We start from the raw sequence: 18107 nt of genomic DNA, 5'->3' as shown, positions 1-18107 counted from the left end.
CAGTTCTGTGTTTTTGCCCATTTTAAGAACATTCGAACTCCTCGGTTGAAATCGGAATCGAGTGCTAAAATCTTATACAATGAACTCCGTTTCGTTGAGTTGCGTAAAGGACGTTTGCTCAAGGAAAATTCCGACAACAAAAGCGGATACGTAATCTGTAATAAGTATACTCACAAATGTATTTGCCATGCCATATCAAGGCGGTAGCGCAAGTAACCCAACGCAAAATAAAAACTAGTGTAAGCATAATGTTGAGCACCGTATTTTTATTCTTACCCACGATCGAAGGATCAGAAGGGCTGTGGATATTTGGAGTAGTTCTGCGAGAAGAAACACGTGATGGAATTATATTTCCCCTGCCCTCGTCGCAACAGAATATATTTTTATTAATCCTTCTGCGTAACGTAGTAGGTATAATTTAAATATAAGGAATTCGAAATTCTTTAACGAAAGCAAATGCATTTAACTACACATTTTGGCTCTCCCGGACTTAATTTAAAAAAAAAAAGCTTTTCAACTCAATACAGAGTAGTTTCATGAAAAATGTATTGTCAACAAATTTGCTTCAGAGCAGCCAGAACGTTCAGTCGGATGCGAATGTCTATGTGGCATCAATCGAATCTCCACGGAAGTAACATGGATTCAAGTGTAAAAACTTAACTAAAGCTTGCTCGAAAACTTGTTATGTTGCAGGCCAGACAAGAATAACTGGTACTTTGATATGATAATCATCCTTCGTTGTAATTGTCCTTCCACCTAAAATATAAAAATGATGAAGTTATATTCGTCGAATCATTAAATTGTTTCTAATAGTTGCAAGCTCTTCACGATTTCCTTCAGTTTTTTCTATGATGTGCCTGCTCACGTAAGAAAGAATAAATAAACAATGTGAAAATAGTTGCTAAGGATACGGCCACCGTCGGAAGCGTCGGAAGCAATTCAGCGTCGGAAGCAGTTACTGTCAGATTTGTTTATAGCAGCCGCCATTATGGCGAACGTGGAAAGCTGGATACCACGGTTATATACCCTAGTACATATTGTACCATGGTTTTCCACGTTGTACCAGCATGGTACAAGGCGACACACCTGTGGTACAACTTGTACCATGGTACGAATACCATCAGTGTGTCATTAGTATAAGCAATTCTAATCGCAGGAAAGATAGCCCAATTTGAGTTAATTTAAGCTATTTTCATCTAAGACACTGAAAGTAACGTTCGGAAAAAATATTTCAAAAAATCCGATGAAAAGTATGGGAATTTTTTTGAGAATTGTCTTGTGTCGTGCCCAAGGGGGACGACACTTCCGCTTTTATGGAAAAAATCACCAAAAAACCTATCAAACTAAACATTTTTTCAAATATCCTATCAAATTCATCTAAGCGTGCATTATCATCGTCTATTCTTTCCCAGCAAGGAAGGTTACTCTAACTTGAGCCTAATGTGCATCTAAAGGTACACGGATAAAAATTAAAAAGCTAAAAAGATTAAATTCTAATCTAAAACCATATTCGATCCATCCACTCATTGCTTTGTACAATTCTACGATAAGCCTATGAATGAATACCATAAATTTAATCATTGGAAGGATTATTCCTTTTTTATCTAATAATGATTAAAGTTAATTAATTTAGTCAGTAGATTTTTATCCCAAAACAAAGACATCTGACTTTTCAAAATAAATAGAACGGAATGTTGTTTCAGCAGTGGCTTTTGCCGTCACGCCGGTGAAAATGATTTTTGCCGGGTTCTGCATGGGAATAAAACCGAGATTAAAACCTTGATGAAAACGTAAAAAAAAAACAAAAACCAAAAGTGAGCTCCTTTAAGTATGGTGGGTTTGAACGAGGGTGATGGTGGTTCGATTTTTCTCAGCCTTATCGCGGGATCATATGGGTGAAACATTGTAATTGTTGGATTGCCAGGGAGAACAACACATATTTTTCCAAGCCGTTTGCCAATGCCGAAAAGATATCATGCAGTCAAGAAAGACAGCAAAACCCGCACAAGAATATGCCGTCTTTTTCGGCTTGAAAAAAAAACACGTGTCGTTCCCCTTGGGGATTGCTTTGTCGTTTCGGTGCAACTCCAGAACAAGTGCGAGAAATTAGTTTCTGACACGATTTTTCGTATTCTTATCGCTGACTGCGCAAAGCCGAACTCGGAGCGGACGGAACTGACGTAATCCGATCAATATGGGCTGGAACCACCTGAAAAAAAAATCTGAAGAAATTTGGCACCGATTCGACCTACCTTGATGAGCGACAAATATATAATGAATATTTTTCTCAAGTCTCAAGAGTAGCAATGCGAGCTCGTTAATCATTTTAAAGTTTATATTTCAGAAAATCATACCAATGCTTAAATAGCAACCCAGGCTAAATTTATTAATAATCCTTGCAACAATTAAAATTTGAAAAAGCATAAAAAGGAATAAATATTAAGCTAATAAGCTTTTTTCATTTTATCCGTGTAGCCTCACACCTCGGGAATTTGGTTCGAGGAATTTTTCCCCATGCATTTTTACATATGCGATGTTTTCGGGATTTGAGCACGGAAAATCAAAATCCCGGCCCCATTTAAAATACACGGGGGCAAAAATCCGGCGGAAAATTTTCCCGAGGTGTAAGGCAGCCTTAACCTGTGAGATAGTTACACTAACATTCTCTCTAACGGTTAGGGTAAAGTAAGGCTAAAGTTACGCTACACGGTTAGATGACTTTACCCATTAATGGGTACTGTGTTATTGTTGATATTATTCCCACCGTGAAAAATTCACCCATTTTCTTCAAAAAGCGCCACTACTCATTAAAATGGGTAGTGGCACTTTTTCAAGAAAATGGGTGAAATTTTCACGGTGGGAATAATATCAACAATAACACAGTACCCATTAATGGGTAAAGTCATCTAACAGTGTAGAATGACACAGTTTTGTTAGGTATGTTTATGCTTGGTGCATAATTCCATCTAACCTGTTACACTCACGTTACATCAACGTTAGATATGTTTCGCTTTGGGCGGTTAGGCAGGGATTAGGGTTGTTTCAAAAGGGATTTTCATGCTGATTTATTTACATTCAACTGTCATCAGAGACAGAATGTATATGTACTAGTGAAAGTACATATACATAACTGCCTCCAATGACAGTTCAATGTAAATAAAATATAAATAAAGATCTTCGGGAACTTTTTCCCGAATATTTTAATTATTTTATTATTTGATATCATCAAAAAACCAAACAGCGGTAAGTAAAATTTAATAAAGTTTGCAGGCTGCGATGGCTATCCATTTCAATACGGCGTTTATGTCAAGGCAATTACCCAGCCCCGTGGCAAGAGATGCTACTCAGCGTAGCGAACATCTTCATGAATATGTCCAGCATACATTTTGAAAAGTACTTCTCCCGAATCGTTCCTTTATAAGCAACTGGCTTTTATCCAAAATATTGTTGGCTACACTTTTTCAATTTGTTCAAAAATAATACCAGCTATTATGGGCATGAAAATATAATCCTTAAACATCTTTCAGCACACCATTTATTTCATTTCAATTTCACTAATGAATGTAGTTCGATTTGCATCCCCGGACCATTTCAACTGTGATGCTAAACACAGTATAAACAATAATAATATCTTTTGTTTGATTCGGAGCGGGAGAACAAGTTACGAAAAATGATTTCGTGTAGCGCTTGATTTCACCTGTAGATTCCCTCCAATTCGTAAGTTTATTATATTTAATCATCAAATAACATAATTCCCATGGTCAAAGATGTAAATCTTGCAAATTATTTTGAAAACAATTTTTAGATTTAACCAAAACAAATAGTAAACAAAACACATGATGTTTATTTCCGTACAATAACAACGGACGGTAATGAGCTACCGTCCGTGGACATGGTGGCTATTGTTAAACCCCTTGTGATAGTATAGGACGCCAGGGGGGTGCAATTACCGCTTCGAATTTCTGATGATGAAAACGTTCATGATAGTGTTGTAGAATTAGCTTCGTCACATGATGCTTTTGAGGCAATATAATATGTCTTTTTGCTAGGGCAGACAAGCACTTAACGTTTGTTAGTCTTCCATTTGATCGCAATATACCTTCGTCATCTAGATCTGGGTTTAAATTCCTGATATGACTATGCTCATCAATTTTCCCAGAAAGCGTTAAGCATGAAATTTCGTCTGAGAACACTTCACTTTGAGCCTTTTTGATAAGAATTGTTTCTGCCCAGTCAAAATCACCTTTAGATAAATATAAATCAAAGGGTAATTTACGCCTTATTGTGCGTAACCTATCGATGAATTTCTTGGCCATACAAACTGACCTTTTTAAACGTAACCAGTTTGAACACCAATTAATTTGAATGCCTTCAAAATCAAATATTTCTGCACTCTTTATGAGATTCCCGGATAAAAATTTACAGTACCTCGTATGGCATAATCCATTGGAGTACAGTAGATTGTATGGTAAACAAAATAATCTATTGTACGTTTATTGTAGTTTTTTCACGGTCATAAAAATCTTTTATTGTGCTTACTTTAAATGCACAATAAATTTAACTGTTACTAATACATTCTATCTTGTTTTTATTGTTCGCTTATGTTTTGTATTGCTCATCCCAAAACTAAATATATTATACAAGTATTCTAACTGGGTGATCAGAAAATCCGTCTTGAAGAAAAAAAAAAAAATTTTAAAACATTTAATTTTATTTATTGTATTAATGAAACAACAATTGAATACAATATAGTAACAAAAGGTTTAATTATTAAATGAAAAAAAAAAGTTTTACCGATTTTTAAATAAATAATTTTTATTTCAGGTCTTTAAATATTCATGTTTTGACCAGGTTGAATTAAAAATATAAAAAGGAACAAAAACTTTTGCATATTATTTTACTCGAAGATTGGCTGGATTTATTTGAGCGTGTAAGTTTTGTTTATGATTAGTGGAATGAAAAAATGAAACTGATGTTGTGGTGCAGGAAGCGTCCCTTCATAACGGATTCTAGAAGTGGGCAAGCGGCGGATCATAGGCTGCTGTATCGTGGTGAGTATCTATAATGTTAACATTATAATACCGGATGATTTTGATGCGAAAGAACTTTTTAAAGTATTTTTAGGAAGGGGTTCTTAATTTCCACCGCTGAAGCAGTTCGGAACATTTTTGTTAACATGTATCCTTGTTCCTTTTCAGGAGGAAGTTTATGGTAAGACCACGTAAGACAGAATATCGTTCGGCAGCTATTATTGGCCTATCTTACCAATTAGATACAATAATAGCTGATACAGGTAACTTTTCTTTTTTTCTCGAAGTACTTTTTGTAAGGAACTGACATGCTTTTATAATTTACATTTTTTACAGTTTCACACATAACCTGATGTGTTAGAGACAACGACTAACTTCGATTCACCACTCAAGAAAAAACCAAGGGGCACGACACAAGACAATTCTCAAAAAAATTCCCATACTTTTCATCGGATTTTTTGAAATATTTTTTCCGAACGTTACTTTCAGTGTCTTAGATGAAAATAGCTTAAATTAACTCAAATTGGGCTATCTTTCCTGCGATTAGAAATGCTTAGAAACGGATATTTTAGGATATTTCCGCGTGTAGCACTGTCAAGATGCTGTCAAAATGACAAACAAAGAGGAAATAATATCGTTGGTTTTCTTTTGATACTGTTCTATACAATAACCTCTTTAACATTTTTTTGCCAAACTTAAAATACATAATACATTGGTACCGATGTGCCCAAGGATGTCTTTTATTCGCATAGCTGTGCAAAACAAATTAAATGCATCATCCGTACCGATGTTTTCACATCTGCGGCATTTGAAGAAATTCATCATGATGAACTTGGCCAACGGTACAGAAACTGGAACAAGAACGGAAGAGTTTGCGTCCCCGCGGGTGTTTCAGTCCTGTACTATTGGCAGGGTTCTGAAAGATTCTTGTTTGTTTTGGTCTATCTCTTTTGTATCATTTCATCACATTTCATGCGTTGTCATAATCAGCTGTTTTTCTAACTTCTCGCGAAAAGGCCTTTTGCCAAAATTGACAAAAACTTGGAAGGGATATAAAAGATTAGAAACAGATATCAAAGAATAGACGATGATAATGCACGCTTAAATGAATTTGATAGGATATTTGAAAAAATGTTTAGTTCGATAGGTTTTTTGGTGATTTTTTCCATAAAAGCGGAAGTGTCGTGCCCCTTGAATCTACCAGCATTGTTTTACCGATTACTCAGTAACTATTACAAATCTACTCGGTATTTTTTGACAGTTCACTATCATGAATGCTGAACCGAGAACTCGGTAATTGAATTCGATTACCGAGGTGACTACCGAGAGCTCAGCTGTTGAGAAATCGGTAATTCATTTACCGGGCCCGGCAAATAGAATTAAGTGTGTACCAATTATTATGTATTTTAAGTTTGGCAAAAAATGTTAAAGAGGTTATTGTATATAGAACAGTATCAAAAGAAAACCAACGATATTATTTCCTCTTTGTTTGTCATTCTGACAGCATCTTGACAGTGCTACACGCGGAAATATCCTAAAATATCCGTTTCTAAGCAATTCTAATCGCAGAAAAGATAGCCCAATTTGAGTTAATTTAAGCTATTTTCATCTAAGACACTGAAAGTAACGTTCGGAAAAAATATTAACGCATTTGCCCAAAAGTACACGCGGCGCTCCCCAAAGGAAATGACGCACCGCGTTTTTTGCTGCCCATATACTCGATTCTTATGGAGAGATAACATTGCGGCGTTTCCTAGAGTGCGGTTGTTCCTTTCAAATGTGGAACGCCGCGTGGAATCTTGTGCAAATGCGCTTTTGGAAACATTACAACAGCCGCGCGGTGTATCGTATTTACAGCACCCTACAATATTTCAAAAAATCCGATGAAAAGTATGGGAATTTTTTTGAGAATTGTCTTGTGTCGTGCCCCTTGCCTTAACTACCATGCGGAATGTTTGCTTTGGTTTCTGGGCCGTTCACTTTATATTGTTTATTTAGAAAAACTAGCTTCAAGTTATTTTAAAATGTATATTCTTACTAGGTTTTCGATATATCGCATAGCAAAACTGCTCTGGCTAACAAATCTAAACAAATCCGATGGTGTTAGTAGCTTTGAGCAAACGGCTTAAAAACCAGACGTGTTGCCGGTGATGCGAGTAAACGGCGCGATTTTTGTTTTAGCTGAAATTTTGTAGATTTCGAATGGTTTTCAATTAATCTTGATCTGCTGTTATATTGCCTGATTTTCTCAAAATTGCACGCGGCGAACCCTTCCTGAAAGGTACCGCCGCGCTTTCTGCACCCCGTTTACTTGATTCTTATGGGTGAATAGCATTGCGGTGTATCGTTTGGCGCGGCCGTACCTTTCGACAGTCATTCGCCGCGTGAAGTTTTGTGCAAGTACCCGTTTGGGAACACTACAAACGCTGCGCGGTGTATCATATCCAGAAAATCTGACAATAATATAACCATTCACGTATAGTATTGACATGGTTGTGGCAATGAAATGAGTTTCTACTTCAATATTGTAGATCCAGTTGAAAACCGAAATGAGCTCTCGCGGCAATCGCATTTTCCCCCATTTCCAGATGTCGCAACTGCATCTTGAGTAGTGCGCATCTATGCCATAGTCGTGCGCCATCATGCGCACCACTTGCGATGCAGTTGCGACATTCGGAAATGGGAGAAAATACGATTGTCGCGAGAGCTCATTTCGGTTTTCAACTGGATCTACAATAAATGAATTAAATTAGTCATAGAAAATTTGAACCTAATTTTTCTCGGTTCAGCTTTGTTGGTTTTTCGGCCCTAATCATATGTTGTCCGAGATTTTGTGTAATTTAACCGTGAGTAGTGAGTAGAAAAACATGAGCGTGTAGATAAAGTGTCATGTGAAAAGGCTTTTCTAAAACTTCAAAAGTGTCGATGGTTTTATTTTGAATTTTCATCATTCAATAATTCCATTTAAATTCAACAAAATTATAATTAAAAATGTTTTCTCGTCAAGTATGCCGAAAGATCTTCAATGGAACAACGTATATGCGTCCATATTGCAGTGATTCGGGTCGCATAGAAAAAAGTAAGTGGTTCTCCCCTTTGTTTCACGTGTTTTTCATCACTACCGGCATTCCAGCGGTCAACAGCGTCACGCTGCTAGGTCGTGTCGGAGCTGATCCGCAAAAGCGTGGCAACGAAACGCATCCGGTGGTCACCTTCTCGTTGGCTACGCATTCCAACTATAGGTATGAGTCTGGCGATTGGATGCAAAAAACTGACTGGCACCGGGTTGTGGTGTTCAAACCGGCACTGCGGGATGCTGTTATGAACTACTTGAGGAAAGGCCAAAGAACGATGGTCAGCGGAAAGATTACCTACGGCGAAATCACCGACCAGGAGGGCAAACAGAGACCAACAACCAGCATCATTGCGGATGATGTCATCTTTCTGCAGAACCAGAGCAATTGAAAGTACTTTTCTATAGTTGCCATACGTTGATATAAGAATAAAATTAAGTATAAATATTTGTTCAATTTTTATTCTTTTATTGGGTTCTGCACAACAAAGTTGTAACAAATGGCACTCGAGAGGATGAGCGCTGAGCAAATATCTGACCATGTGTGTACAGAAAAGCTAACATTAGCCATCTTTGCTTATACTAATTTACAACCGATTTTCTCCCAGCATTAGAAATATTTGTTGATCAATTTTGGTTTTGATTACGAACGGTCATTGAGGGTCTGTCTCATTTGGAGAATTAAACTTAAAAGTGACAGTTCGAGAATTAAAAAATCACCCCGTTATAAGAATGGCTGGTGCTACCCAGCAATTCCAATAGGACATCGATGGAAAATGATTCGATATCTGTCAAAAGTAATCTTGCTCTGCGAGCAGGGTTATTTGATAATTACTGAAATGTCACTTTTAAGTTTAATTTCAGTTTAATTATCCAATTGAGACAGACCCTTAGCATACGATATCAAAGAATATTCTCTCAGAGAATCCTACTGAGATCTCGGTAAACAAATACCAAAATCCAACTTATCTTTCACCGAAGTTTTGTCAATATTTTACTGAAATTTGATAAAGAGTACTTATGTCACCATGTCTCAAATAAAACAGTTTACGAAATCTAGATAAATTTTTCACCAAGATTGACATTGCGTGGCCGTCGTAAATGGTGCTAAATCACGAGAATCTGGCAATATTTGATGTTAGTCATTTCTGGAATATCCGTATATTTGATCTGTATTGGGAGAATCGTACTGTACAAGCTAAAAAAGTCAAATTTAAATGAGTAAACTTAAATAATTTTGCACAACTTGGGTCAATATTAGTTATAAATGCAAACTACATCTAATTCCTCTGAAGAGGACGAATTCATTTTCAGGTGGCCTCATTGCTGGTGTTGTTCTTCTGATCTAGCTTGTTGGAGTTGGACTTTACCATGTAGATGAAATAGGTGAGAGTCTCCTTTTCCTTAATTGGAATGGTTTTGAAGTGTTTCATTATGGTCTGAACGAGAGAAATTTGCATTTAGAATTTATCATTGTGTAGAAGTCGCGTTCAAACTTACCTCTGATAGTTGAGCTTTGTTGATACCTGGACGAGTGGACACCTTGTAGAATCGTTTGTACCGCCGAAGAGTGTTGACTTGCAATTGGTACAGGTCTACTTCCAGCAGATCCGAATCCGTTTCGTTGCTGTCGTCCTCGGAGTCTCGGCGACGGCGCTTGGTGCGGGCACACTGGATTTTTCCCTTGTGATACTCACAGATGTAAATGTGCCTTGCCTACGAAGAAAGTGCAGAACAAGAAACAAATGATAAAAGAAAACATAATCTGCCCGATAGGTGATCTTCTCGTCATGTTCAATGAATTGACTCTTCTTCTTATTGGCATTACATCCCTCACTGGGACATTGCCGCCTCGTTGCTTAGTGTTCATTCAGCATTTCCACAGTTATGAATTGCGAGGTTTCTAAGAGAAGTTACCGTTTTTGCATTCGTATATCATGAGGCTAACACGATGATACTTTTATGCCCAGGGAAGTCGAGACAATTTCTAAACCGAAAATTGCCTAGACCGGCACCGGGAATCGAACCCAGCCACCCTCAGATATACGAATGCAAAAATAGTAACTTGGCTGTTAAACCCGTGGTTAATAACTGTGGAAATGCTGCATGAACACCTGAGAATGAACACTAAGCAGCGAGGCGGCAATGTCCCAGTGGGAGATGTAAGGCCAATAAGAAGAATAATTTTCTCGTTGAGCACAATTGAATTTGATAACGATCATTGTTTGTTTAGAAACATTATGAAGACATGATGATTCCATAATACTACTTGGTTAAATGCAATGAAAGCAATATCACTACTAGGTGAACCAATTTGTTTTTTTTTTACAATTTAAGCAACACCGTAGTCGATTTTTTTTTTCAAATTCGTGCTTATGCAATCAAAATTTGGTGAATTTAATAAAAAAAAAGTTGAGCTATAGGTGCGTGTTCTATACGTTGTATATGAAAACCTCTGTTGTCTGTCTGTGGAATAAAAGAACTTACAGTTGTGTCGATGCTGAGCTTCAACCTCCTCTGTGTCACGGTCTTTTGAATACGTTTGCTGTAAGACGCATTCCCGGCTTGATTTCTACAGCGATCGCCATCTTCCAGCAGGCAGCACACTTGATCCGCCGGACCTCGGGAATCCTCCTCGCCCGTACTGAATCCGTTGTTGTTCATTACGGACGCAAACTTGGACCAGGCGAAGAATCGGGTTGCGCAAACTTTGTAATCGGAAATTATTGGCAGACTTTTTCTCACACAAATAATGCTTTAAATTTGATATATTCACACTAGTTGCAATCAACACCAGAAAAACACATTTATTTCGAGCAATTACAGTGCAAGCATATAGAAAATACAAATTTTATCACCCGGAATCACCATGAAAATATCTTTGGCCTGAAATGCTGAAATGGCTTCCATATACAAGCAAAACAGAAAAAAGAAAGGAGAAATGACAATGGAAAAGAAAAATGAAAAAAAAAACACGCTCAACAAAAGCTACTTATCAACCAACATGCACGGTTAAATCGGTTGAATAAAACTCTATATCAATATTCAGGATAAAACGGATAAAAATATTAACAAAGCAAAACGTCAGTTTTCATGTAGCAATAAGTTGTATAGGCGGCGCTAGCATGCTATGCAATTCCAACGTATTTAGATTTGAAAATTTACACTAGAATTTCGAATTCAAATGTATGGACATAAACGTCTGTCTGCGGTATCTCTCTTTTAAATTTCTCTTGCTGTTGTGGTCGAGGTTCCGGCTTTTAATGTCGTTTTCGATCATTGATTAGGGCGACCTCGAAAAGCACTGTTTATTCGCATAGCTGTGCAAAACAAATTAAATGCATCATCCGTACCGATGTTTTCACATCTGCGGCATTTGAAGAAATTCATCATGATGAACTTGGCCAACGGTACAGAAACTGGAACAAGAACGGAAGAGTTAGCGTCCCCCGCGGGTGTTTCAGTCCTGTACTGTTGGCTGGGTTCACGAAAGATTCTTGTTTGTTTTCCCGCATACTCAAAAATTGTATGTGGTATTGTACCTACAGTATGATGCACGTAATACATAGTTTCACTCTTTGTGTTAATGCTGTTTAACAGTTCCACTTTGATTCGGTGTCGATGTTGAACTTTATGTAATATTGATTCAACATTACCATTAACTGTTAATATATATAATGTTGGTATGATATATTGCATTATTGTTGATTTTTTCGACGATTTTTTTTCTATCTGTCAGTTGCCTTGTTTCATTCAGTCGCGATTCGATGTCCACAATAATTAAACAAATTATTCATTGAGTAAGTATTTTTGAATTCATATCAAATCAAAATATGTACTAGTTTAATATTGTTTCAGGCATGAATCTCAACATCCATGACATTACATCTCGCTGCTGTGTTCATTCAGAACTTCCACAGTTATTAACCGCGAGGTTTCGAAGCCAAGTTACCATTTGTGCATCGTGAGGCTAACACGATGATCAGAGCCGTAGCGTGGATACCCAGCGCCCTTGGCGAAATATTTTTAGGGCGCCCCTCTCTTACTAAGGAAAAAAATGCAATATTCTACATTCAATCAACATTTTGAATCTAATCGAAAAGAAAGATTAAAATTTTTGGTGAATTTAAGATGCTTCCGATAGCAAGCAGTTCTCGGTTGTATGTCTTAAACAAGTTTTGAAGTTTTGTGTCATTGTTTTAGTATTTGCAAAACATGTAAGTATGGAATCTTAAAAATGTCCAGAACGGACTGGAAGATCATTTAAATTGCTGAAAGTTTTTGTTTACGATTCCTTTCAGCTCATACTGCCCACAACGACTATTTCTTGTATTCAATTGACCTTTCCCGTCAAAAATTGTATCACGCAGAAAAAACTACGTTAAAAACAAACATATTCTAGGTAAATCCAAACATAAATTCAGTTTGTCCTGGCATCAAAAATAAATCTGTTTGGAACAAACATATTGTTGCATTTGAAGCGAACAAAAACTTTTTATTGAATCAAATGTGCGTTTCGAGTTGTTTTCCAGAGCCTAAAATATTCATCTTCATGAAGCAACTTCAGTCCGAATTTTGACAAACATCGCATGAATATTCAAAACATAGAATGACATAGTCCGACGACTACTCCACCAATTCATTCATTCGACTGTCACTGAGTGTGCTTGCTATATGTAGAAAAAAACATAATTAGCATTGTTTATATTAATGTTCACCGTTGAAAGAGCCTCGCGGATGAACATCAGATTCAGTTCTATGTGACAAATTACTTTACTCATTTGAAACGTGTTTAGATTTCAGATAATTTATCGATTTGTGAAATGTGCATAAATATTCAATGACTAATATTCAACTGAATATTGACAGTCCAGAGCCGACTATGAATGTGTCTGGAAGTGAGCTGACAAGTGAAGAAAGGTGGACTTCACCAAAAGTTTTCGATTTTTTTACACTCTGGTTTTAACCGTTTTAACCAGCTAAATGTTTGAAGCAAACATGGATATTATTGTTTTGGTTCGACCCCTTATAATATTTTCTTATCAATTCTACCAATTTTCATATTCTGGTAGCATTTGACTACCAGATTTCACAATTCCAAACGTTCATATTTCATTTACTTACCTTTCTGTACCTGAAAAACATCCCTATCCTCAATTTGGAAGCAAGAAAACATATGCTTCTATTTTTGCTCCTGCTCCTCTGCTGATTTCCGATCGGATCCGATCCGAACTCGAGGTTTTGTTTACTTTTGCAAGAGCGAGCGAGGGCTGTCCACTAGTGTATGTATAAAACAAATTCAATTTGGTTTTAAAAATAAATATGTTTGATTCAAACATATTACCATTTTGGAAGTAAACATGTATATTTTGAAGCAAATGGATGAAATTTGTATCCGTGTATTTCATTTTATTGCCTCAGTCAATTCTTTTATTCGTCCAAGGTCAACTTTCCCAAAGAAGACATATTTTTGAAGCCTCTAACTGTTTAGAAAATCGAAATCAACATCTGAAAAAGTGCTGCATGCGTGAATTGGCCAAAAGGATAAAATCGAACGAATGTTGAGCTAAGCTTGAAAAACAGAACTTTTCCAATTTTCTAAATTTTCAAAATAGTTATAATTCACTCATATGAATTAGCTGAGGAAGTTGTGCTTAAATAAATTAAATAATCTATTGAGCTCCCACTCTCTGAACTCTGAATGGATCGGTGGAAGGTGCAAATCACTATTGAATCTATTCGGATCAAGAAAAATCCAACTTTTGAATGGGTTTGTCGGTAGTTTGGAGGTACGGTTGTACTTCGTTAGGTCAATAAAATCCAACTATGAAGTGGTCGGATTCACCATTGGAAGCAAGAAAAGCTTCGTGGTAAAGTGAGGTGGTGAATGATTTGATTGCACGTGCTGCTTATAGGTATTGCCAATCACAATCTATAAAAGCTTTGAGAAATAATAACCGAACTAGTTATTTTGGCAAAGTACATTTTCACTGCCTGTCGCATATTAAACAGTTTCGCATTTTTCCCCACTGGTGACAGTTTTAGTATTCAAAAATGGAAATAATCCAATCCATAACTTTCAAATAACTTTTTGGATATGAAATTTTTAATTTTTTTCTTGGTCCCTTTATAACGGTTTTGGAAGTCTTCGTACCATAAATCTTCAGATTTTGTAACCGGTTTGTTATTAATTGGCCTTGTAACTAATAAAACTGTTCTTTGTTTCATGCCGTAATTCTTGATAAATAATTATTTTGTGCTTCTAGAGGAATTTTGTCACTTGTCATAAGACGAGTTTGAACTATTCCATTTGAAGTGGTGGAAGTAAATGGAGTAGTGCAAACTCGTTTGATGATAAGCCGTAATTGACCTTTCCTGTCGAAAATTTTTATACGCTCGATCGATTCTTTATTTTATTTAAAGTGAACTTTGTCGAAGACCCTATAGTTTTGACGCCTCTATGTATTTTTAAAATTTTATCCAAAAAATTGGGAAGATGCTGTTTTTTAAGTTTGGCCTAACATTTGCCCGACTTTCAACGAATGATGAATTTTTCAGGCTGGTTCAGACGCGCAGCCCTTTTTTTGGTTTTGTTTTAAAAACGATTTTTTTTGTCTCAGTTGATTCTTTGACTTTTAAATGTCAACTTTCCCGAAGAACTCATATTTTTTAAAGCCTCTAACTTTTTGAAAAATCGAAAACAAAAACCGAAAAAGTGCTGCTCGTGTGAATGGGCCTGGAAAATTCTCCCAATATTCTTTCAAAGTCGGGCAAATGATAGGCCATCTTGTTTTAATTTTTAAAAATACTTAGAAGCGTCGATAACATGGGCTCTTTGGGAAAGTTCATCTGAAATAAAATAAAGAATCGATTGAGCGAATAAAAATTATTGACGAGAAAGGTCAATTCTTGATTTCGGCGCCCCCCTGAGAGCTGGCGCCCTTGGCGGGGGCCAACCTGGCCAACCACACGCTACGGCGCTGACGATGATACTTTTATGCCCAGGGAAGTCGAGACGGTTTCCAAACCGAAAATTGCCTAAACCGACACCGGATATCGAACCCAGCCACCCTCAGCATGGTCTTGCTTTATACCCGCGCATCTTACCGCTAGGTTAAGGAGGTCCCCATCTTCAACATCCAGAGGAATCTTTTTTATACTGTGGTAAGTATTGCTCCGATTGAATAAGTTTTTATATTAGATTCGAGAACAGTTAACAAACGAAGAATATTGGGTGATATCATAAATTCTCCCGCATAATAAAAAACAACATGTTATATGGTCGGAATCATAATTACGATGTAAGATATAGCTTCACAGTTTACGTTGCGGTTATCGAATACTTTTCGATCGATTCAACCATAACTGCTCGACATCATCACTAAATGTCAACATATAAGATGCTGTCTCTAAAATGTTCTTTATTTCCTGCATTATATGTCAACATTTTATCATACTGTTAAGCGAAAATTTTGCACGCGAAAACAGACGATTTTTTATGGTGACATAACTTAACAACCCATTCAACATATTGTTATTTGTCAAATAACCGTACCACAAACTGTTAAAACTTTATATGAGATTGTTCATTTACAGTTGTCAACAGTAAAGGATACTGTTGTCGACCGCACGGGAAAATATCCATGTACAGTTTGTAATTATGCGGGCTGTTATTTTATAGGTTTTTGGAAAGGTTCAATCGATGATGCAATTCATCAAATTATCATCAGCAGATTTTCCTCGTTTTAAACGAAAGACAGGATTAGCGTCTTCAAACAGAGATCGCACAGACTAAATACTTAGCATCAAGCATTAAACAACGAACAGAAAATCAAGGGGCACGACACAAGACAATTCTCAAAAAAATTCCCATACTTTTCATCGGATTTTTTGAAATATTTTTTCCGAACGTTACTTTCAGTGTCTTAGATGAAAATAGCTTAAATTAACTCAAATTGGGCTATCTTTCCTGCGATTAGAATGGTCCAATGCACCGAATGAACACAATGACGTTTGAGACGGGCGCTGTTTACTAAAAATGAACACTTGCATGAACTCGATGAATGAAAAAGTATTCATTCTTAGTAAACAGCGCCCGTCTCAAACGTCAATGATGAACTCGGTGCATTGGACCATTGCTTAGAAACGGATATTTTAGGATATTTCCGCGTGTAGCACTGTCGAGATGCTGTCAGAATGACAAACAAAGAGGAAATAATATCGTTGGTTTTCTTTTGATACTGTTCTATATACTATAACCTCTTTAACAGTTTTTGCCAAACTTAAAATACATAATAATTGGTACCGATGTGCCCAAGGATGTCTCCGCATCTGATAATTTTTGTATCAGTTTGTGGCGACGCTTGTGGCAGGAACTACCGTGGACCCCCGGTAATATGACCGTTTTTAATCTGAACACTTTTTAATTTGAACCCCGTTGGTTTGAACATCGTTCAAATTAAAAATGGTTCAAACGTCATTTACCACGTGGAATCGAGAGAAGAAAAATGGAACATCGTGAAATGGAACGCAGAATCAAAACAAACCAGCAAAGAGAGCAGCCAGAACCCAGTTTTCCTGATGCTTATAGAGTAACCAGAAGTTCAAATTAAAAATGAACCCCGTTAATTTGAATGAGGTACCGTTCAAATTATCGGGGTCCACGGTAATAACCAAGGGGTAAGCCACTCGGCACAATGTGCCCGCGGCACAGTTCGGCACACTTCCGACACATCTGGGCACCCTTCCTTGCGTTTTCCAACTTTGACATATGTACTGTCAGTGTCAAGAGTGTTCAACATAAAACATAAAACATGGAGTCATCATCAGTAATCCTTTCGAGTGTATTTTTTTTACTTTGTACAAAACATCGCTGCTAAAGCAAATATTTAATACGCGCTATAAACAACACCATCGATAACCTCAAGGTGAGATCTTCCGGAAAGCCTTAAAAAAAAAAGAGCAACAGCAGTTGTTGGCCAAAGGAATGATAGATGAAAATTTGTTGTAGTCGTGAAGGATACTTCATCGTCCTCTACTTCCACATCAGCTGTCTACCGAAATCTCACAGCAATAGAACCAGGGCTGCTCGATACATCAACAGACGGTATAGGAGGACTCCAACGCAATCAGCGATCCATTGCTCGTAGTTCAAAACTAGCTAGTGATTAGTGCTGACTGAAGACAAAACTTTAGATATGAATGATAAAATTATGGTGGTAAACACTCAAGTACAATTCGACCAAAAGAAGCCAGTTCCAGCTTGTCGTCTCAGTTTAGTGTGACACAATAGTCCTGCGAAAGAAAACTGCCAGGCCGGAGCTGGAAGGAAGCACGAGTGTCGCGAGATGCTGCAGCTCTTTGGATACCAGTGTCGATGATCCAGATATAATAAAGCGGATTGGCGTGTACTCAAGACACTTCAACGCACGAAGAAGCATACCCGTTCCATGTAACCGTCAGCGGCAATAGCAACACAGCGTATTCATTGTCTGAATACTGCGGAGGTACTATGCCTTTTCAAGAAAATCAAGAGAAATTGTCTCGGAAATTGTAACTGAACAATGAACATTTCAAACATGTAGGTAATAAAAGTTAACAAATCGAGGATTTCAATACAACATGACATTCTCACGCGACTTTATATAATACACATCGATTTTATTGATTTTAAATCTTTATTTCAACGTTTTACAAATCGACATATTTAGGAATTTTAAGTTTGAAGTCTCAGTTTTTTGTGGTTATTTAGTGTTTCGAATGACTCGAGAATAGACGAGTTCGACACGTCTCACGTGAGACCATCGTGTAATTTAAATGGGAGGTATCGATAATTCGCACCTCATACGAGACGTAGAATAAGCACAAATTTATAATTCTTTAGATAGAATTTGTATTAAGTACAAATAAATATTTACGTTTTATGTTCTATTATTTTATTGTCAACGTAATTTAGTTGTAGCAATCTGGATTACTATAATCTCAGAGATGAGCCAGCATATATG

General features: G+C 36.9%; 2 protein-coding genes and 2 long non-coding RNA genes across 4 annotated transcripts; 3 read left to right on the top strand and 1 right to left on the bottom strand.

Moving 5' to 3' along the window:
* Nucleotides 1–3166: 3166 nt before the first annotated feature.
* LOC134204998 (uncharacterized) lies at nt 3167–5902 on the top strand. Its single transcript, XR_009978037.1, has 4 exons — nt 3167–3243; nt 4825–5051; nt 5199–5293; nt 5367–5902. It is a non-coding gene; the product is annotated as an uncharacterized LOC134204998 (long non-coding RNA).
* Nucleotides 5903–7913: 2011 nt separating this feature from the next.
* Nucleotides 7914–8560, top strand: LOC134204990 (single-stranded DNA-binding protein, mitochondrial). Its single transcript, XM_062679842.1, has 2 exons — nt 7914–8109; nt 8164–8560. Exons 1-2 carry the CDS (start codon nt 8022–8024, stop codon nt 8493–8495), a joined length of 420 nt encoding a protein of 139 aa, XP_062535826.1. The 5' UTR covers nt 7914–8021; the 3' UTR covers nt 8496–8560.
* Nucleotides 8561–9234: 674 nt separating this feature from the next.
* Nucleotides 9235–11030, bottom strand: LOC134204989 (histone deacetylase complex subunit SAP30 homolog). Its single transcript, XM_062679841.1, has 3 exons — nt 10591–11030; nt 9604–9819; nt 9235–9542 (listed from the first exon to the last, which is right to left on the bottom strand). The coding sequence occupies exons 1-3, from the start codon at nt 10765–10767 to the stop codon at nt 9414–9416; spliced, it is 522 nt and encodes a 173-aa protein (XP_062535825.1). The 5' UTR covers nt 10768–11030; the 3' UTR covers nt 9235–9413.
* Nucleotides 11031–16856: 5826 nt separating this feature from the next.
* LOC134204991 (uncharacterized) lies at nt 16857–17755 on the top strand. The gene is made up of 2 exons (XR_009978035.1): nt 16857–17030; nt 17114–17755. It is a non-coding gene; the product is annotated as an uncharacterized LOC134204991 (long non-coding RNA).
* The last annotated feature ends 352 nt before the right edge of the window (nt 17756–18107 follow it).

This window comes from Armigeres subalbatus, chromosome 1, assembly GCF_024139115.2.
Source record: "Armigeres subalbatus isolate Guangzhou_Male chromosome 1, GZ_Asu_2, whole genome shotgun sequence".
In the NCBI taxonomy this organism is placed as follows: domain Eukaryota; kingdom Metazoa; phylum Arthropoda; class Insecta; order Diptera; family Culicidae; genus Armigeres; species Armigeres subalbatus.
Note: the sequence above shows the minus strand (reverse complement) of the source record. Positions and strands in the feature narration are given on the sequence as shown.